Genomic DNA, 22447 nt, shown 5'->3' on the forward strand with positions numbered 1-22447 from the left:
GCAGTCAAACAAAACCAGCCTTTCACAGAGGAAAGCACAGATTGCATCAGTGTGAAACCACAAGTCAACATTGTTAAGCCTTAACATTTAAAGTAACGTTACATCACTTACATACAGTGGTCACTTACTTTGCATATTTACGTCACGCCACGTAACCAAGGTACTTATTTTAACCCAAAACAGCTGAAACCAAATGTGTTCCACGTATGTCACATAGAGATGATAAAGGGTGATTGTGCACCGCCAATAGATGCCAAGAGTTTTTGAAAACCCGGGAATGTGAACATGTTGGGACTTTGTAAAACTGGTCCAGGAATTAAAGGAATTAAAGCTCTTATTTTGTTTTTCTCTCTTGTGTGCTAAGCGCCACCTGTCGGCCCTGTGTTTGGCACAGTTAACACATCTGTATCGGAGGACGGTGCAGTGATCAGTTGGGATTACTTTGGACACCATAAGAATGTATATGTGGAGTATATTGTAGAAAACAGTAAGGCTTTGCTTTGTATTTGCAGTCATCTCAAAACATGAGTGCATGCATTGATTGGCAGTTAATAAGTTGATCTAGAAACCATCAAAACTGATGTTCAAATATTCAAATAATTCCTCCCAAATGCTCCCTGAATCTAATCCTTCTCCATCCGCTACACCGATTCCAGGTAAAGAGGACTGGAAAAAGGAGTTGGTAAATGGTTCACACTGGCATATGATTAAAGGTCTAAAGCCGGGGACGTCCTATAAGGTCCGTGTGGTAGCTAGAGACCCGGCTGACCCGACTGTCCACAGCACAGATGAAGTGTTGATTGCAGTGCCAGGTGAGGCGGCATGCCTCAGGATAGATGTTTGTAATTTGTGTCTCATTTTTGCCATCCCCTTTCTGTTCCAGCACTGTGTCATTATCAGACATGCATTCGGACATGAATGTACGGTAGTTAGTTTGCTAGTTAGTGTAGAAGTCGGTCTGATGCATGTCCATTATATCATCACTAAGAGATCCATTTATTTTTCTGTTGTGGCTTTTGTTTTTTACGTTTTCTTGTGTTTACAGTGCCTAATTTGATCATTGCATATTAACCCATTTAAAAAATGTCATTTCTGTGTTTACAGCCTCTTTTAATCTCTTTGTTGCTCTGCATGAGGAAAACAGATCGCTCCATTTTAGCAGCCTGGATTGAAATTTGGACTGACAGTAATGCTCGTCTCTCTCCTTTCTGTGTGTTTGTTTAGCTGCCCCCAGCCGGCAGGTGGACATCGCAACTCAGGGCTGGTTTATTGGACTAATGTGTGCCATCGCTCTCCTCATCTTAGTACTCCTCATAGTGTGCTTCATCAAGAGGAACAAGGGTGGCAAATATCCAGGTAAAACACGCATTATCAGTATATGCCAGGCATGTCCAAAGTCTGGCTCAGAGGCCAAATGTGGCCCGCGGACCATCTTTTAACAGCCCTTGGCTTGACTTTCAATGTATGCTATATGTGGCCCTCCACACGAAATTGGTCAATTGGTTTGCATTTTTTTCCTTAACCTCATTATGTCCGCACTCACACAGTTCGTTCACATGCTATAAGTCTGAACTGGAACTAATTTTTACCAGTTTAACAGTTACTTAGCAGCAGACATTTCCTGCTAGGTAGCGGACATGGCCAAGGCAAGAAGTCAAGTCAACAGTGAGGGCCATCGGTACTACATGGTAGAAAGTTTCTTTTTGGTGTATTGTCACTGAAAGATGAAACAGTTGTGTTTGTTATGTTTGTTTGTGATTTTTTAAATGTTTAATAACCCGTTTCATGCAAGAAGCAGCTGGCCCCCAGGCATTTTCACATTTTCTAATCTGGCTCCCCACTCACAAAAGTTTGGACACCTCCGGTATATGCTGTAAAGTCAAGCTTAATGACGTGGATGGATCGAAATTTGAAAAATAAAAATGTGTAATCTACAGTGAAAGAAAAAGAAGATGCTCACCAAGACCCAGAGATCCAGCCTATGAAGGAGGATGATGGGACATTTGGAGAGTACAGGTGAGAAATGGAAAAGAAAAGACCACAGCCGGGCATACACTGTATAATATGAGCTGCAAGACTTAGAGTTGGCTAATTTCTGCTTTGTCAAGCATAGCTTGCCATGCAAAGACCGATCATGGTCAGGTAACTTGCTCCTGACCTACTGTTGGATATTCATATAAAGTTCTAATATGTGAAAATTTTGGTCAGCAGTTGCCAAGCTCTCACACAGTTGAAGCAGAGCCACGAGTTAATTCCCCAAATTCACTACTCTGGTGCAAAATGGCACATGAAGCATTTGGAAGTGTAATGATGTATCACGAGGACAGAAAATATGGAGCCGATGTTGGCCCCACTGTGGCAACAGCATCATTGCCTCCTCAGGGATGTACAGTCAGGAGAGGCAATCAAGCCAATTTTTGGGGCCCCCCCAAATTTTTGAGAAAAGGGGCCCTTGATGGCACATTTTGCAGTTACAACTGTAACCCACCTTAAACCTCCCATAAAAACACTATACAGTGCATCACCACTGCCACAAAATCCTCCAAAGTGGGACCCTGTGTGTGTGTGTGTGTGTGTGTGTGTGTGTGTGTGTGTGTGTGTGTGTAGTTGTGTTTCTATCAAAAGCTTTCAATATAGTACCTTTGGAACCAAATGTAACACCTATGAAGAGGTACCTTGACCCTAGATCTGTTTAGTGTTTCCACCAAAGACAGTATTCTTAGATGTTGCCACTTGTTGCTTCGTCCAGCAGCACTTGCTGTGTTTCCTTGTTCACCGGTGATACAGGGTAAATCTGCAACCAATTTATTGTCCAAAGAACGGGGCTGCAAGCAGGAGTGAGAGCCTCTCTCAATGATAAATTCATTTTAATGGAGCATGGGATCCACAGACTGTATTTTCTATTTTACACATACAGTGTGAGCATTAAAATCATGGCTTGACGATCGGACCGCACAGTGTGAGCACATAAATTCTGAGCTTCACATGATAAACGATTTCCTCGTACAGTGGGAGTTGGAATTAAACAACATTGTCACAATTGTACAGTGTATGCCCAGCTTTACATAGGACTACAGCCCACATTAGTTTTATGATTTCTTTTCTTTTTTTCATTCATCATGTCCTGACTGTTTGTAGAACATTTTACCAGGCTGCAGAGACACTCTCCCCACCAGACTCCATTACCAAACACTCCATAGAGGCAAGGCAAAAATCAGCACAGCTCTGTGTTGATTCTTATAATGATCAACTCACCTTCATACTGACATTAACAGTTTTGCACAATGCAAAATATGTCCATTTTAACAAACCAGTTAAATGCTAACTGTTCTCACAACAAGTCTACTATGGTGATGTAGTTTATATCATCACATTTCCACATTTTTCCAAGAATATTGAGGAAAAGTTTAAATAGAAAGAATGAAATATATGTTAAATGTAATGTGGATGTCACTTTGCTTTAAATGTTTCCATATGCATGCTCTGTCTTGTCTGTGCATAAAAGAATAGACACTCATTGTGGCTCATGAATTGCTTTTCATGTGTCCTTCCATTCTTTGTTTTCCGTTGGGTTTAGGTCTATGGAGAGGTAAGACAAGATGCGGTAAAACCAGCATGCAATTCTAATTCTAAAAGCAAGGAGAAAGCACATCATCTGATCCGGTTGACTATGTCATCATATTCACTGACATAGTCAACACCATAACCACAGTTACAACATTAACACTAAAACTTAACATGAAAAATGACTTATTCTACTTCCCTCACTTCATGAATTAAATTTAAATGCAAATGCATTCAGCTTGAAAAAATGAATTCAAATTGTAGAGCTTGCATAATATTGACTGGAATATTTCTTTTTAGATCAAATAAAAACAGCCTTTATTTTGGGGGAAACAACTAAAAATAAGAGTGCATATTTGACGATTGCATGTAAACTGAGAGCATATGGGTTGATTTTATTTCAGAAACTGAACTTGTAACCTGGTAAAGTACTGCAAGAGACTGAACAGCACGCATTTGCAAAATCCTCCTCAACAGTGGTCACCAACCCTAAATCTTAACAGCACCTGGCACTAACCCTATAGATAATACTATTAGATACCATTGATGTGGCTGAGCTGCTCCACTGTGCAAGTAGCATGAAATATGTTTATACTGTACATTATAATAAACCTTCATATAATGAGCAATTCTGTGTGTTTGTCAACTTAAAGCTCGTAGGCAGTTGGGTGGAAAAAAAGCGGGATTTGAAAATACACCCTTTACACGCATCTCTCCTTTCTGTATGTATGCTTATGCTTCATACAGCAATCCAGTGTTTTCCATACATTGATTTATTTAATCTAATTTCATTTTAGAGTTGCCCGAGTACACTCACTCAGCCCCTCCTTGCCCCGCTCTCTCTTTTTTTTATCAGACCACAAATAAGACAAGAATTATCAACCTAGCCACCCTGTGGTCCCTTTGCTTCGTTCCCCTCTGCTGTGGACTGGCAGAAGGGGGAGAAGCAGAAACTCTGGAGTCGGACATTCAGTCAACAGCTGTAGAACTTGAATTCAGCCCAGCAAACACTAGAGCCATGTGTCACAGTGGGCTAGTGGCCAGCAGCAGTGCAGGGTCTAACCTGTGTAGAGGCAACAACAGAAAGCTTGCTGCGCTAGCTAACATTTCCTACCACTGCCACTGAAGGGCATCTGCATTTGTAGAACAGTCAATACGAACGCCCTCTCCCTGAAATGACCTGTGGTTGTCCATAGTCATCTGTTATGGGCTAGATTTTCATAAGCCTGAAATTAGATTCAAGAGGAGGTGCAGAAGTCTAGTTGTCTTTCTGTCCACTTGAATTACAATATGCTGAAAGTTTATTTTGGGATTTTTGCCCAATGCCACCAAACAAAAAACTGCCTACCCAAGCTTTAATGTTGCTTTATAAGCACATTTGTACTAAAAATGTATACAAAATACAACAGCAATGCATTATGTCATTACATATATGTGGTATATGTGCAGTGGAAAGGCGTACTTATGTAAATTGCTAATGCTTGGATAATAGCCTGTGCCATCAGGGTTTCTGACCACTGCAGACAAAAGTTCAAGCTGGTTTTCTCAATAACCTTTTTTCTACCATTTACAGTGACACTGAAGACCACAAGCCGCTGAAGGGCAGCCGGACGCCGTCCAATGGGACGGTGCGCCGCGACGAGAGTGACGACAGCCTGGTGGACTATGGGGAGGGCGGGGACGGACAGTTCAATGAGGACGGCTCCTTCATCGGCCAGTACAGCGGCAAGAAAGAGAAAGACACACATGAAGGCAACGAGAGCTCGGAGGCCCCATCGCCCGTCAACGCCATGAACTCATTCGTCTAACGAAGGGGCCGCGGCCTGGCTGCGACGATTGCTATGGCCACTCCATGTCACCCTGGCAAATGTGACCATCTCGGCATGGTGACAGTTGCTAAGGTGACAGTCGTTGTGGACTTCTACCATGGTGGCTGTCACTCCGGTGGCCCCCCTCGCCACGGCTACCTGTCACCAAGACTGCTGACACGCCCTCATCTCCCACACCCGCCAGCCCCTGTCACACTGTGACCCCCTGATCAACACACACTCAACATGGCCAAAACACCACATTCCCACATAACCATTGAAAGGTGTGAAACGAGGGATGTGAGGACTCTGAGAAAAGAGGGAAGGAGAGAGGAAGCAATACAGAAAAGCAGAAGGAATGTACGAGAGTTTTCCCACTCAGACTGAGCAGAAGTGTGTGTGTGTGTGTGTGTGTGTGTGTGTGTGTGTGTGTGTGTGTGTTAGTGCCATTTGATCTCTCCAACAAACATGATGTATCCAAATATATATTTTATCAAAGTGACCCGCAGGCAGGCAATATGCATTGAATCATAAACATCTGCATGTAAATCATGATTCTGTTGAGCATTTTACCACCTTCGTGTTGCAGAGGTGAGCTGTGTGTTGAGACTGTATATGGTGCACGCCTATAGCGACTGGGTATTCCTTTTTTTTTTTTTTCAGTCAAAGTGTTAAATGGCGTATGATATATAGAGAAAAAATGGCGGCAGGGTCTTTTGTGGACACCACCGCGAAAAGTGTGACTCAAAGTAGAAGCTAGCATATGTCTTTTTGAGACAGATGAACTGTTTGTACATATGTAACAGAATAAGAAGAAAGCTATATTTCAAAGTCGGGGATGTCAATGTGTCGTCATTGGAAACCTGGCGAGAAACACTTCGGTCACCAGCCAGCCAGAACTCCCTCACTTATTGTAATCAGCCTGTTTTTACCCTCATGTTCTCTCCAGATTGCTTGCTTTTTTCCTTTTCTTTCCTAATCTGTTCCTTCACTTTGAGCCTATGCTTCTTGCGACAAAGCACTAACTGTACTGCTGTGATTGAGCCAGTGTCATCGTCAAGTGCTTCCTAGGCCTTTATTTTAGGTGATTGTGTTGTTGTTAACACCAACTGCTGCCCCAACATCATCTTTAATAGCATTTCCATTTATGTACTGGCAGAAAGAAAGGAATTACATACAATTAATGCACCTGAGCAGGATCCAGTGGGACACACTTTAATTTCTGGATGATTAGATTTTGATGATCAAGAACCTCTCAGCACGGTTTCTAGTGCCTTCGTAGAGAACAGTGACATAGATCCATAGTTACATCCCTCTTCATACACAGGACAGACCTGGAATCAGTGCAGTTCATGAGAGAGTCCATGAATACTTTGCATTACAGAATACCCCAACATAATACTAAAAATGTGTTCCTGGTAGCATGTTTAAACTAAGGTCCTTTATGGACACCAAGTCTATAAAACATGTGAGGCTGTATTAAAAATATACTGTGCAGGAACTGTTTGTTAACAGTATTGCCAGCAAAAGTTGATGTCAATCCCAGTTTTTTGCACTTGGAGTTAGTTTTGTGTTGATATATATATATATATATATATATATACACATATATATACAGGAGATGGATGGATCAGACTAAATCAGACTTTCATCCTGGAGACCACAGTTTGTGTCCAGTGTGAAACCAAAAGTCACCATTGTTTTAATGTGAGGTTATGTAATTTACATACTGCTGGGTGCACTAATGACACATAACTCACATGATGCATTTGTCATGTTATTATGTATCAAAAGTACTTATTTACCCCAAAACATTATCTTTTTTTCTCAAATGTAACCCAATAGTTTTGCCCTTTAAACAGCATCAACCATTTGTTCCACTGTGTTTCAGCTGTGTGCCCTGTACACGAGACAGAGGAGCATTACAGTTCAGTATTTGAAGCCCTGGGATGAGAACAGGCTGGATTATTTTTACGAGTCTAGACATTCTACACAATCATAAATATATCTATACATGTATAAAACTCTGCACAGTATATCTTTATATAACTTAACATAGCATCTTTGAGTCTCACTTTGGGGTCCTGGGTTCCTACACAAAGCTGAAAACTATTTAGGGATTTCAAAAAATTCACATCGGCATTACTTGCAAGGAATAATTTTCAGCTATAGATTGTTATGGCCTTATTGACAATCATACACAAAGTTATTATCATCAGCTCATATGGCATACAAACAGCCCGCCAAAACATACCATCCAGCTACAAATTAAAGGAAAAAGTGTGGAATCTTAAAATGTGTAGGAAACCTGAGGTCAGAGCATGGACGTCTTCATGTACTCATATCAAACATCCTTCCCTTAACATATTCATCTTGAGGAGGAGCCGCTGCACCGGCAGCACTAAACTACTGCCAACCTACTCACCAGGTAACTGCCAACAGGAACCAGACTCGCTGTCTGGTACAGACTACTGTTAGAATGGGACTTCCTGTCACTGGTAGCACTTAGAAAAGAAGGCGTCAGAAAAAATTATGCTGAATGTGGAAACAAGTGTATCTGTTTATGTGAATGAAAAATATTGCTTGTTTCACTGCAAATGGTAAAACACACTGGTGACTTTGGTTTATGCATTTAACCTTATATCTGTGTATGTCGTCACGCTCTGAGCGCCACTCTCAGTGAGTTTTCTATTACTGTAAATGAATGAAGCTTGTGCGTGAATGTTTGGGTGCACGAGTGTGTGTGTGTGCAGCACATGCATGCTACTGTGTTACAGCGTGCGTGATGTATAATATCGCTTTTCCATGGATAACAGTCGATAATTCTGATGTGCGTCTACTCTCAACAGGAGATACAAGACCTTTTTTTTTCAGAGAACATTTCCACATTTTAGGTTTATCATAACTTGCATCAAGTTTTTAGGCTGCAATGTGTCAGCTTTTCACGTGTAGATATTTTTGTTGTATTTTGTAAATAACGGCTTGACTTGAGAGCAGATATGTCTGAGGTCACAGAGGTGAGAAGTTGACCTCAGTGAGCCCCCCTTTGCATTATGGGTGGGAGGGTGTTGTGTGAGATGAGACTATTTACAATTTTCACTCTTTAATTTGCTGTGAAATTTTGTTTCTTTCATTTTTTTTGTTTTTGAACTTGTCAGGTGAATTTGCTAGCTCAAATGTTTAGCCTATCAGGTATCAAAGGAGATTATTTAACTTGTGACTGAGCTCTTGTGACACCTGTATTGTTTATGTCTCTGACAGTTCATGCACCTTTTCTGTATTTTTTTATATAAAAAAGGCACTTTCTTAAACAGGATGTGTCATTTCAAACACATCTGGTTTACGACAACATCTGCTACCCGACCGCAGCATTTTGTCCCAAACTAGACATCAGATGAAACTGACACATCCTTTTAAGAGTGCGAACCTAAAACAAACAAAACAAAACTGTAATTTGGAGCAAACAGAAGGATGGCCGGCATGGACGAATAAACAGACTGGCACACTGGAGTGTGAAAACCCAGGAAACTGTTCTAGTGACTGGTGAACATACAGTAGGATATATATGATATGATATAATATGACATTCTGGTTAATGTTGAAGCTACATGAGAAGCATGAAAGGCTGTCAAAATGGTTTACTCTACAATATAATATTGCGAAATATTTTGTATTTTAAATGAAGTTTAAAAAAATGAAATAAATGTTGGTTTCAGGATTTCAAATCAGTTTTTCCTTGTGGTCATGCAAGATGTGCTACAAGCATGTGTGTGCGTGTGTGTGTGTGTGTGTGTGTGTGGCTCCATCTAGTGTATGAAAATGACATTTTTTTTTAATTCGTCAAATACCCCACAGAAATAAAACAGCAGAAGTTAATCCTTGCAGGATTAACATACATCTTGTGTCTGCACATGCGCGGTGGCTTTTATGCTTATACTGGAATAGCTTTACTGTAGTTTTCCATGTTATCTATTTCCAAAAAGACAGCCAATCAAAAAATATGACGGCTAAGATGTGTTTAAAATGACATTCTCTCCCCAGATAGTTTCACAATTTTCAAAACAAATGGCTCCCAGTGTTACATAACAAGTCCAAAGTGTAAATACATAAATTGATAGATAAATTCAGATTACATACAAATACAACTGAGGACTTATTTTTTGTTCTAAAAATTTGTTCAGTTTGATATATTCAGTGACATTATGTACACAAAAACAAGAAAAAACTAACATGGTGAAAAACACAATAATTCAAAAAGCAAAGCCCCATTAGTAAACAAAATAGCAGGCTATCAGAAATATATGTGAAAAGTAAGGAGAGATGAAAGGCACTTTTGATATAAAATAACATACAGTGGTAAGACAATTTCAATATTCAAAAATTATAGCTTTATTTGTCATTGGGGCCTGGGATAAATCAGTCCCACTATGATACCTCTGACAAAATAATTCACTCAACTCATATGACTGCTGTGTGGAGTCTGTCATTAATAATATATTGATCTGAAGGTCATTTATGATGCACAGCACATGGTGGGGAGGAAGATAAGAACCATGAACTCCATGAGCTGTAGGAAGATTTTCTGGATTTTTTAGCATATGTTCCAACATGTCCTAATTTTTCTTAAACACCTTAATAGAGACAGTTATTATTAGACAGTTAGACAGACATATTGAGTGTGTATGGGCACAGTGACTTATAATAATTCTTGCACTTGTAGTTTTTTCTTTAAGTCATATGATTGGAATTAAAGCAATCCAAAAATTGCCTATTCTATGAATAGCTGAAAGAAAGAACTGCTTTAATGATTTCTTATGTATTATCTCCATAGCCTGGGATGCGCAGCAGCATGATGCCCGCATCCCTCCAATCATCCCGCCCATCCTCCCTCCCTCATGGACCAATCGCAGCCGCGTCCTCGCTGCCACCGGAGGTGTCACTCAGCTGCTCTCCTCCAATAGAAAAGTTGAGCTGAACGGGACGCTCCGGCGGGTGGGCTGTGGGGCGATGCGGTTCGGGTCCAGGTGTGCCATGCGGACGGTGCACTGAAATTCCCCCCATTCTGCCTTAAAGGTAAGAACGATACCACATGCGGCTGTGTGCATGACCTGATTGGCTCTTATGTCTGGACTTTAGTGAGGATAAAGAGGAAATATATGTTCAGCGCTGTGCAGCTGAAATGGACCGGCTCAGGAGTACCGCAATGCAGAGCAGTGAATTACCGGTGCCGCTCAGTCGTCATTGGGGTGAAGTGATGTAAAGGGCTGCGCAGTTACTTTTGGCGGCTGCTGCTTTTTGGAATGACTGCGTCAAAGTATTGGATAAAAGGTCGTTTTGGCCTCTCACTTTGCGCATAAAATAAGAAAGTGCGTCTCTGTGGATGCAGGGAGGAGACAAGGTGAAAGTGTGAGACACTGTATGCGTCAAGGGCGCAGTAAGCTGCTGGATGCATCATGGCATCTATTTGGGAAAGGGCACACTGCCCTTCATGTGTAGGAGGGCAACTGTTTAAATATTGTTGTCTGTGGCTCTGAGATTAAGTTAAATGTTGCAAATAATAATATATATGTACATATGTATGCTCTAGAAATCATTTACTCCCCCCATTGTCCCCTGGATTTTAACAGAAAAATGTAAAACGTGACAGGCAAAAAAAAAAAAAAAAAATCAGCCAGACCCCTTTTTAGATCTCTGAATGATATATCATACTGCCATGGCTGCAAGATGATAAAATTTATTATTTCTCCCCTAACATCCTCAACACCAGACCTAATTTCATTTGATGCTTTTATTTTGACATATTCAATCTCTGGTGATGCACAACAGACATCCAGAGCCGGCGCTCAAACAAAATTAAAAAGAAGCCAAATTAAATCTACTCACTCACCTATACAGAAAAGTACAGATTAAAGCAGCATCATTTGGGATATCTTTTTGTTGAATTCAAACCCGACTTTGAATGTGATTTTCTGCAGCCTTAAAACAAACATGCAGGCGGTCACTGAAACACTGGGCTTAATTCATGTGCTGACCTAAATTTTGCTGGTCTGTCTAAAGAGGATCTGTGATGGGATTATGGCCAGGGGAAACACATGAAAACACTCTCTGATGAATTGATTAGTGGAGGAACAGATTGCTGCAACTATAATCTATGAAGCCAAAGCTTAGTATAAAGGTGTCATGAAAGCTTGTGAGGAAAAGTTTAATTATTTTCAATTTTAGCAATGATTAATCCATCTGTAGGATGTTGCATGTGCAGAGGAGGTCTCACTTTTTGCTGCTTTTATTTTATCTTAAAGATTAACTGTGAAACTGTGCAAACACAGCACAGATGCAGCCAACTGCTACTGTCAGGATATTAGTGTTGAGTCATCAAGAGTTAACAGGAGGAGTCAGTGCTGCAGTCTGCATGAATGTACTGTATACTGGGTTTATACCTCCTCTGTCTCTCCCTCTCTCTCCAATTCTGGGTGTTTGAGACACACGTGGTTGCTGAGGCACATGGGAGGTGCCTGTCTGGCACTTTTTTCTTCCTACATTGTGCGTTCCTATTTTTCTCACATCCAGAATGACTCAGTAAAAACACAGTGAGAGGAGCTAGCTGCTGGCTAGTCGTTGCATTTGTTGTCAGGTTGTGGCGACTGTGGATGCGCACTAAGACATATCACTGAAAACCAATGAAATCTGTGTGTGGACGAAACATGTTGACTGTTTTCACATTATTTAACCAAAGAGCCCCTTCTTATTGATTTGTTGCTTCACCTGCCAAGAGAATGCCGAAGCCCTCCCACTTTGTCTCCATATATTACAGTATATTTACATATTTCTCCTCCATTGTTGTTGTTATTCAGCACTTGTATGCATCAAATGTGATGATTTATCTTTGCTGTATGCTGTTTTTCCCTCGTCCATTGTGACTGAATGGCTGAAGTGAAGGTGACGATTGCAATGTTTTCACCAAAACATTTTTCAACTTTTGAATTGTTTCTGGAATTGTTTTGATGGACAAAGACATGAGACTAGAGATTGCTGTAGTGTTAAAAATATGTTGGGGATCAACTAAATGTAACTGATAATGGAAACACTGTACTTGGTTATGACTTGGACAAAGAGAGTGTATTTAATGACAGTCAGTCCGGTCATAGCTGATAAAGTCAAAAACAGTGCAGATACCAATTTGGTTGATATCCTGATTTCAAGTTATTGTATGGGATGTTATTTGATGGACCCCATATTTCCCTACATGTTAAGCTTGTACATACAGTACAATAAGATATCACTACAGATGCTTACAAATGTTCCCCTTGTGCTGCGGTGTATCCTGTAGTAAAACACTGGGAGCTTTATAAGAGTAAATAGAAAGATCAACCCTCCCCCACTTTATCCCCTCCTGGTCATCTTTAACAATCCTGTGTTCATCCTTCTTTATATCTCCATGTTCCTCCCCCAACCTTCTCTCTCTTTTAATATCGCTATCTCTCCCAGTGTGTCCTGTTTGACAGTCAGAGTCGAAACACCGCAGTTGCTCACAGCAGTGCTGCTTTTTCATCCTGCAGAAGTGATGTGTAAGCATATGTGACTGTGATGGTGCAGATGGAGCCATCTACATACTGCAGTGCTACCTTGTGTTCTGTTGACAGACAGTCCTAGTGTGTCAAACACACAAAGTACAGGCCTGTGTTTCTGCAGGTGGATGAGCACACACTCCACATGACTTTTAGCAGCATTCTGCTGAGTCATCCACATCCTGAATCATTTATATGCACAAGGAGGGTTCTAGCTAGTTCTGCACTGTGTCTGTGGCGTGATAGATTGTGCACAGTCATCAGTCTGGTGTAACATCCTGAGGGTCACATAAGTGTTTTCATAAAACACAATGGGGGCAAATCATGTTAAACAAGATACTTATGTTGTTATTTATTCACCCATGATATTGTTGTTTATTTTTGTTTTTTTTTTACTCCAGTTCATGTCCTGTCCATCCACTTCTTGTTTGAGTCCCTCTGCCCATTAGCCAAACTCACGTTACTCCAATAACTCAGTCTGTTGACCGTCATGGCTTCCACTGCTTTGCTGTTCCTGGCCCTCTCCTCCTCTGTCTCACTCACAGGTAGGAGGCACAGCGATGCCTAAAGTTAGACAGCTCGCCTCTTTAAATAAAGTCAAATGTAAACCCTGCACACCATAAGCTCACATGTCCATGTTTCTGCTCTGCAGTGGCAGTCCTGTTTGGCGAGCCAAGAATCTATGGAGGTGAGTTTCTCTGAACTGTTGTCCAAAACAGTCATTCACTTCACAATGTGATTTTAAATCAGAACGTCTTATGTAACGTTTGTCAGATGATGCTACTGGATATGGCCCCATCTTTGAGGAGGAGCCTGTGGATGTGGTCTACACTGAAGACTCACCAGATGGGAGAATCTCCATGAACTGCAGAGCTCGCGCGAACCCACCTGCTTCATACAGGTTACACACACACCAATGAGGTTTATCATACAGTTGTAGGAATTCAAATCTCACTTGATTAGTCCTAATGATTTGGAGAGGGAATTATGAGTTATTACTGTGCATGACTTGTCTCTAGTGACATAACTCATTAGAGTGTGTAACATAATAAGGAAATAGTCCTCCTTGTGGGCCACACAAGAGAGGTCAATTCGAATTATCATTCTATGATTTTGCAAGGTCGTAGGTCTTTTCAGGATAAGAAACTTAGGTGCAAGCACAAGAAAACACCAACAAGTTGAGAGGTTGTCACTGTGCTCTGGTTGGACATCCACGATTAATTTCTGGAGATATAAAGAAATGTAACTGCCTAGAAGGCAATTAAAAAACTCTGTGACTCTCTGCAAGAGACCAAAATGCAGAGGAAAAAAATACATTTGCAAATATATCTGTAACCATGTAGATAGGTCCTTAGCGATGAGTTATGATGGTTAATGGTGGCGCGATGTTTATCTGAGTGCTACCAACAGCTGGCTCTTGGAGATCTTCAAGGATCAAGGGTGCTTTGGGTCAGTGATCTGGTTTAGTGGTAATGTAGGAGAAAAGGGGTTTTCTTATCTGATCATTGCTGTTTGCAATAGCTTGTAAATCTCTCTGATGTCTAGATGATCCTATGGTATGACAAAATGTGGGTCAACATCTCAAATAGAATTGTTTTGACCACTGCAAGGTGGCGCCGTGATAACTGGGAAATCAAGCTAATGGAGCAGCCAGACGAGCACTACAGCCTAGTGGGGGGAAACCTGGTCATCACCAACCCCAAACAGAAGAAACATGCTGGGACGTACGTCTGTGTGGCCAAAAATGTTTATGGCACCGTCATCAGCAAGGAGGCCAGGGTGAAGTTTGGATGTGAGTCACAATTTCCCTCCTTGGTTAAAGTTTGTGTTGCAGTTCTTATGTTTTCTATGATTCATAATATCTGTTGCTCTTTAAATTCTCTCCTCACCTGCAATGTAGTTTTGGAGGAGTTTCCTCAGGAAGAAAGAGACCCAGTGTATGTCAAAGAAGGACAGGGTGCTGTTCTGCTATGTGCTCCTCCAAAAGCCTGGCCACGTACGTACAGGTCTTCACACCCCATTAGAAAGCCAGTCTTGTAAAGATAACAATAACAACTTTGTGTTTTCCTTTTACAGAGGAGGTGACCTACCGCTGGATCTTCAATGAGTTCCCAGTTTTCCTGTACACAGATCGCCGTCGGTTTGTTTCCCAGAAGACAGGCAACCTGTATATAGCCAAAGTGGAAGCTCAGGATGCAGGAAACTACTCGTGCTTTGTTTCCAGCCCCGTCATTGGGAAGAGTGTCTTCTCAAAGTTCATCCCCCTCATCCCCTCACCCCCTGATGATGGTTAGCAGATAATAGCTCTGAAAAAATATAAACCGCTTCTGGACATTAAAAAAATTTTGGATATAATTTACTTTCTTTGCCTCAGGTGAGGAGAGAAAGTACCCAGCAGACATCAGAGTGAAGTTTCCAGATACGACGGCCATGCTGGCCTCTAATATTACATTGGAGTGCTTTGCTCTCGGAAAGTATGTTTTTAATTTTGTTTGTTCAAAGCACTGAAATAATTAAATGCAAGGTATCATAAGATGTATACTTTTACAAGGGCACTGGTTTAGTTTCTTTGTCTTTTCAGTCCCATCCCTCATATTGTTTGGAGGAAGGTGGACTCCACAGATCTCCCAGCAAATCATGAGATCAGTGAGTCAGGAGCTGTGCTTCATCTGTACAATGTACAGTACGAAGATGTTGGAGCATATGACTGTGAAGCCATCAACACTAAAGGAAAGGACTGGCACAAGGCCTGGCTGTATGTGGAGTGTAAGCGATTTTACTGCAGGTCCATCCATCCATCCCATTTTTGTGAACTCATTATCTCAAGAATGCATCAAGGAAGTTATTCAGATTTGGCACAAATGTTTACTTGTAAGGACTGAACTGATTCGATTTTTGTAGTCAAAGATCAAGGTCACTGTGACCTCACAAAAATAAAGTGCTTAACTAGGCAAAATAAAACAGGCGAGGGAGAAAGGCTACAAAGAGCCTTGAAAGTAATCAGTATATATATCAGATCTTAAAATCTAAAACATACTGTCAGCCAGTGAGGGTAAAACTGGTGTGATCACGTGTCTTAGTTTAGGTAAAAAGCTTGGCAATGAGTTCTGGAGTCAATCAACAGATTTTTGGTTCAGACAAGAAAAAAGACTTGCAATAATCCAGGCACGATGAGATAAATGCAAAAAATTATCTGTCTTTAAAAGTCAAGAAACATTGTGTTTTTGAATGATCTCTAAGATGATTAAAACATCTTTGCATGAGTTTTCAGATGTGCTGCTGAAAACTGGAATTAATTTCAAAACAAAATTCCTTGCAAAATGCTTGATATGATCCAATTTTCATAAAAGATTGAAGAGTCTAGACTGAGAGTAGAGGTGATTGCTTACAATTAAAAACCCCAGTGATGTTCTTGGTGTTTCAGACAGCCACACTGCCACAATAAGTGTCACTTTTGTGGTTTCTACAATTGAAAATCATGTTGCTTATAATTATTTTTATGCCTGTTTTGTTTGCTCAGCTGCTCCAGAGTGGGCAGAAACCATCAACAATACTCAGATCGACATCGGCTCAGAGCACACCATGCGCTGTGTAGCATCAGGGAAGCCATTCCCTTTCATCCGCTGGTACAAAGATGGCTATATGGTAAAAAGTCAAACTTTTTCTCATCTGCCTCTAGAAAAATTGGGGAGTCCATGCTATTAACTTAGGTTTGGGTTGTGTGTTTTACAGTATGGAAAGGGGGAACTGAAGTTCTCCAGTCTCACTTTTGATGACTCAGGAATGTACCAGTGTATTGCTGAGAACTACTGGGGCATCAAATACGCCAACGCTGAGCTGCGAGTCATCGGTGAGACCTTTCAAGTAACACTGACTTTTTTAATAGTAGGAAGAATTATTTTTTTTAAACATTTTCAAGGGCATACATGTTGTTAAAACAAATTGCTCTTGGTGTGCAATAATATAAATTCCACCTTATAATCTCCCTTCAGCCTGTGCTCCTACGTTCGAGTTTAACCCTGTTAAGAAGCAGCTCCTTGGAGCCGAAGATGGCCGTGTAGTGATCGAGTGTAAACCCCGAGCTGCTCCGAAACCGCGGTACACTTGGACAAAGGGCAAAGAGCTCCTTTTCAACAATTCGCGGTCAGTCAACATTAAACAGTGTACTGCAGCACTGAAATGCCCTCCAATATGGTGTGCTTGTATCATTATCAAGCAGCTTGCTTAAATATTTGTTTTCATTTAAGAATTTCCATCCTGCCTGATGGGAGTCTGGAGATTCTCAACGCCACCATTAATGATGAAGGCGTGTACACATGCTTTGCTGAGAATAACCGAGGAAAGGCCAGCAGCTCTGGCACTCTCACCATCACAGGTCTGTGAACATGTGTATATTTTTGTGTATGCATATTAGAATTAAGAAAACATTTACAGATTTCTTGATTCTTAACTCAGAGGCCACTAGCATCATAGAACCGCCCGAAGACTCTGAGGTGAAGGTCGGTGATGAGATGATTCTGAGGTGCGCTGCTTCATACGACCCCATGCTGGACATTGCATACATCTGGTCCATAGACTTCAGAGTCATTGACTTTGACGCTGAGTGGCAACACTATGAACGTGTTTTGGTAGGGCTATGATTCAGCCTAGCTTCCATCACAATCTATCATCAGCTAATGACAGATGGAACAGCTCTGTCTCCTGTCCTCACTCTCAACCTTTGTCTTTTATCTCTTTGTTTTTGCTTCCTGCTGTCCAGAGAGACGATGGAAGCGGGGACCTGAGAATAAAGAATGTCCAGATTTGGCACGAAGGTCGCTACCACTGCACGGCTCAGACAGTGGTGGACAGCGATACTGCATACGCTGACCTCAAGGTTGTAGGTCAGTCCCAGCGTGGTTTGCCTCAAATTATTACATTACAAGCATAATGACTGCAAAGAGATACGAAGCTGCCACAAAGTCTGCTCATACATAAAACAGAAAACTGTAACATGAGTGCACATAGTCTAATTTGCCCTAAATTTCATGCACTTGATATGAGTTCTGTGAGAAGGCACCTATTTTGCCAATACTGAGTAAAAATAGTTGCGCCATCTACTGTAAAAGGAAGCAGGCCTTGTGTGTCAAACATCTTTAGATTTACATGACTGCTTGCAACTTTAATATTTTACTTTTAATTACATTTTATTTGTTTGGTTGATGTCCTCAGCAAATGTACAACAGAAGAACAGACCATCAACATAATGCACCTTGTTTCCATGCGCCTTTCCTCCCTAATCCAGGTGTTCCTGGGCCTCCCGGTGTAATCCGGATAGAAGAGATTGGGGACACATGGGTGAAGCTGTTGTGGTCTAAAGGATCAGACCATAACAGCCCCATTCTCTCCTACACCATTCAGACCAGACACTACTGGGCCCTGTATGAAGACGACTGGAGGGACGCAACCACCAGTGAGTACCGCTCACAGCCAGCACGGGGCCAAATCATTTTGAATCCAGCATTGTGACATTTTGTTACCTGATCTCTTTAACCTGCAAGTAACATGTGTTTGCACATTGTTTATAGGACTGCTGGATCATACTGAACCAGCAATCAACAATATAATTTGACGTGCCATTTGTGTCTCCTTCAGGTCCAACGTTACTTGATGGCAATGCAGAGAGGGCAGAAGTGACAGATCTGTATCCCTGGATGGAGTATCAGTTCAGGATTATTGCCACCAATGAGTATGGCTCTGGAGAGGCCAGCATCCCATCTCTAAAGATCAAAACCTGGGATGCTGGTAAGGAGAGAATACTAATATCTGACACATATTTTAGTCAGTACAAGTGCCTGATAAAAAAAACCCCCAAAAAAACACTTAATGACCTTTTCTCTTCTCAGCTCCTGTGGTTTCTCCCACTGATGTGGCGGGTTATGGAGGTAGAAATGGCGAGATTGTCATCACATGGACTGTAAGCACGCCCTCAGTTCATGTGAATATATCAAAAATATTTTCACAAGTTACTGCATTATAAAGAGTTGTTTTTCTTTCCTTTCCACTTCTGAATCTTAGCCTGTGCAGCCGTGGTATTTCTACGGCAAAAAGTTTGGCTACATTGTGGCCTTCAAGCCTCACGATGCTTACGACTGGTGGTATGAGACCATTTCAGATCCTGAGACGAGGCGTTATGTCCACAGGGACTCCTATTTTATTCCCACTGATGAAGATTTCCAGGTCAGAGAGTTTCAGGTGAAGATCAAGTCATTTAATTTGAAAGGAGACGGACCATACAGCCTCACCAAGGTCATTTACTACCCAAGAGATGGTAAGGAGTTAGTTTTTCAGTTTACGGGACACTTAAAATTAAAAAACTGAATTAAACCTAGCTGACTGACATGTTTTGTTTCTCATCCATTTTCTGACTTCTCCAGTACCTACGGAGTCTCCAACAGATGTCTATGCCAGGCCGGTGTCCTCCACTGAAGCTCTGGTGTGGTGGTTACCAGTGGTTGACACTGGTACAGGCCTGCAGCAGTACATTGAAGGATACCAGGTACAGAGCTTCCACTGTAAGGGGACAATCACACTGAGACGCATAGCTAGAGAAGCATGGCCAGCAAAAGGATTGTTTCCCTATGGTACAGCACACCTGTGGGCGCTCATCTCTTTCTATTGCAAAACACAATTTTTTGTGGCATTTTTTTGTACTCATTTAAAAGTTAAAATATTTTCAACTTTCCACTCAAGGCGTGGAGATGTACCGCCCTTCAGTGTCACTTTTGGCCACAGGCACGTAGCCCTGCTCCACAGGCGCTACCAGCTGTTTCTCCAAATGTGCTTCCAAGGCGTTTTTGTAACGGTTGTGCCTGGGACGATGTGCATTGGTATGATCACCCCCTAAGGGTTCAATACTGAATGTTACTATCGCAACATTTTAAGGCATATGCAAAGAATAGAATAGACACCTATTATTTTGCTGTGCAGGTACAGTAAATGACTTAAAGGAACAGCTCCCCCCAAAATAAAAAAAACATATTTTTCACCTTACCTATCGTGCTATTTATCAATATTATTTTAGTGTGAGTTGCAAAGTGTTCGAGATATCAGCCAAAGAGATGTCTCCCTACTCTTAAATATAATGTAACTAAATGGCACTTGGCTTGTGGTGCTCAATGCACTTAAAAAACAGCAATGTCTCTTTCCAGAAATCATGACCTGATTATTCAAGATAATCAAGATAATCCACAGACCTTGTAGTCATGTAGAAACTATTTTATTTCTGCAGAACCACACCTACTGGACCGTCTAATGAAAGTGTCTCTCTTTATCCAGTGATTATTGTGTCATACTGTAAAATCAACAAACTGACAAACATTTAAAAAAAATCTTGTTTTTTGCTAACCAGGTCAAATACTGGAGAAAGTATGATGATCCAGAGCCCGGAGCAAACCGAATATTTGTTTCAGCTTCAGTCAACCAGACCAGGTTGGAGAACATGCTGCCAGACTCGCACTACCTGATTGAGGTCCGTGCCTTCAACGGAGCTGGCCTGGGACCCCCTGGTGAACACTGTGAGATGTTCACAAAGAGGCCGCGTAAGACCAATCACTCACAATCTATAGACAAATAAGCAGCTACAATGAGAGTGATGATATAGACGTGGTCCTAATAAATATATAAATATCATGTTTACAGCACCACCAGATCCTCCCAGGATGTGGAAATATGTTACCTGGACAGGACAGTGGTTGTATGTGTGGTGGGATCACATCCAGTATGACTGGTTTGGCAATATCTCCTTCCCACTCTACTACAAGGTGGGTGTAGAAAGTGTTTAAAACCTACTATTAGGCATTTTAATACCTTTTTTTAAAAATACATTTGATGTAAGACTAATTCCCTGGTCTACACGTAAATAACCAAAATAATGAAAATCTCCCATTTTTTATTTTGAAGGTCATGTTCAGAAAGACGGGCTACATCTATGGCAAAGTCTACATCACTGGCTGGCATTTCATGGACTTCCCCATGCCTCAGACTGGAGACTATGAACTTATGGTACGCGGCCGTTATGAAGGAGGGGACGGCCCAATCAGGAAGATTAGTATTAAGGGTAAGGCTAAAATACAAATATAAAAAATGTGGTCGTTTGTCCTCTTGGTCTATTTGTCTCATGTTATTTCTGCTTCCTCAGGTAAAGCATCAGTGATCACACCAATGGTAAACCTGGTGTCTTTGGTGCTGCTGGCGCTGTGCATCGTGGGATTGCAAATTTAAGCCGTGCTGCAAGCGACATGTATATAATAGACTCTGGGAAGTGAATCTGTGGATAGAGATCCAGTCTCACACTCCTCACACTGATAGTTGAGATCATACATCATGTATCAGTTCTGTTGTAACACAACACAGGAAGTTGTTTTTCACAATAAAAGCACTGGGTATTTGCCCTGACACTTTTTATGGACTTATTTCATCTTCTAAATGATCTGCAACAGCAGTGAACTGTGTAGAACCCCCAAATCAGCCAAATCTGAATGTCTAAACTTAAGATAAAACACTTTCAAATCCAGATATTCACACCAAAGTCAGAGCCAAAACGGATATAGATGGATGACATTTGTTGATATAATTAAGCTCCCAAAACACTATGTTCAGCTAGAAGTAAAAGCATCCAGAAAAGTAATTTTTAAGTTGTTTCTGAATGTATAAAAAGTTCTATCACTACTACCTTATTCCATTTCCTGTTCCATCATTCAACTTTCTATAATCACTACTTCCTGTTTGGAGCTGAAATGAGCTGGACAAACATTACCAAGGTAGAATTTACCCCTTAAAATGGGGGAATGTTATTTATAACAAGCACTATAAATCTCTCAGATGGTCAAGCTATTAATGTTATGTAAGCTTGTGTGATAATCGCTGTTTGGTTTGGAATGAGCAGGGACTGTAAAGATTTTATGAACTTTTCGTTTGAGCACATGCAGCATATTCACTTTTGTTTAACTTTTTCAGAATGATTTTCTAAATATTCAACAGTGCTGTGTACAAGGACAGATGTTAATTTATGTTATCGGCATAAGAATCATGTGCATAGTTGTAGTTTGAGTTCTAGCTGCAACACTGAAAGCCATACATCGACAACAACAACATTTTGATTTCCGAAAGTGACAATGTAATATTTGAATGAACCATGAGGCCATGGTTGGACGGAAGCTGCTGTATATCACATAAATGTATGCTAATTTCCTTAATGTCAGGCTGCGAATCCATTAAACAGAGTACAACAATATATATTGTCTCTTTGTTGAGTTTTAGTTCATATTCAATAAGCCAGTACCAATTCAATTAATTTTGGTGTCCCCAGAGGGCAATTCTGGAGCAGCAAAGACAAACTAACATTGAAGAAACATGCTACGCATATACAATAAAAAAGCACAGAAATAAACAAAGTCTGTAAACAATTAATAGTAAAACCATCACTTTTGCAGAGTATGTAAAAAGTGCAAGTAGTGGAATGTGCAAAGT

General features: G+C 41.0%; 2 protein-coding genes across 9 annotated transcripts in view; both read left to right on the top strand.

Moving 5' to 3' along the window:
• The window catches only part of nrcama (neuronal cell adhesion molecule a), a 64392-nt gene extending 55302 nt beyond the window's left edge, over window positions 1-9090 (top strand). For 7 of the 8 annotated variants that reach the window (XM_088072481.1, XM_042511146.2, XM_088072479.1 and 4 more), the window contains 5 exons: window positions 365-487; window positions 657-812; window positions 1225-1356; window positions 1938-2016; window positions 5138-9090. In XM_088072481.1, coding sequence (XP_087928607.1) covers window positions 365-487; window positions 657-812; window positions 1225-1356; window positions 1938-2016; window positions 5138-5372 — 725 coding nt within the window. In that variant the 3' untranslated portion in view covers window positions 5373-9090. The remainder of the gene's footprint in view (window positions 1-364; window positions 488-656; window positions 813-1224; window positions 1357-1937; window positions 2017-5137) is intronic. The other variant, XM_088072482.1, reaches the window with a different exon arrangement.
• A 1199-nt stretch (window positions 9091-10289) lies between these two features.
• cntn1b (contactin 1b) lies at window positions 10290-22211 on the top strand. The gene is made up of 24 exons (XM_042511253.2): window positions 10290-10445; window positions 13339-13482; window positions 13590-13625; window positions 13712-13838; window positions 14548-14729; window positions 14838-14933; window positions 15014-15226; window positions 15312-15411; window positions 15519-15703; window positions 16458-16582; window positions 16670-16787; window positions 16930-17080; window positions 17185-17312; window positions 17393-17565; window positions 17697-17820; window positions 18222-18389; window positions 18572-18721; window positions 18823-18893; window positions 18995-19247; window positions 19354-19475; window positions 20328-20517; window positions 20618-20739; window positions 20879-21035; window positions 21117-22211. Exons 2-24 carry the CDS (start codon window positions 13428-13430, stop codon window positions 21197-21199), a joined length of 3129 nt encoding a protein of 1042 aa, XP_042367187.1. The 5' UTR covers window positions 10290-10445; window positions 13339-13427; the 3' UTR covers window positions 21200-22211.
• The last annotated feature ends 236 nt before the right edge of the window (window positions 22212-22447 follow it).

Source organism: Plectropomus leopardus, chromosome 22, assembly GCF_026936395.1.
Source record: "Plectropomus leopardus strain MGB_pleo_1.0 chromosome 22, ASM2693639v1, whole genome shotgun sequence".
In the NCBI taxonomy this organism is placed as follows: Eukaryota; Metazoa; Chordata; class Actinopteri; order Perciformes; family Serranidae; genus Plectropomus; species Plectropomus leopardus.

Excerpts from the sequence above, each read along its gene's own strand:
- cntn1b (XM_042511253.2), top strand. The coding sequence starts at position 13,428 with ATGGCTTCCACTGCTTTGCTGTTCCTGGCCCTCTCCTCCTCTGTCTCA. Across the intron at positions 14,730-14,837 it reads GGCCAGGGTGAAGTTTGGAT|TTTTGGAGGAGTTTCCTCAG; the intron begins GTGAGTCACAAT and ends CCTGCAATGTAG. Across the intron at positions 15,704-16,457 it reads GGCCTGGCTGTATGTGGAGT|CTGCTCCAGAGTGGGCAGAA; the intron begins GTAAGCGATTTT and ends TTGTTTGCTCAG.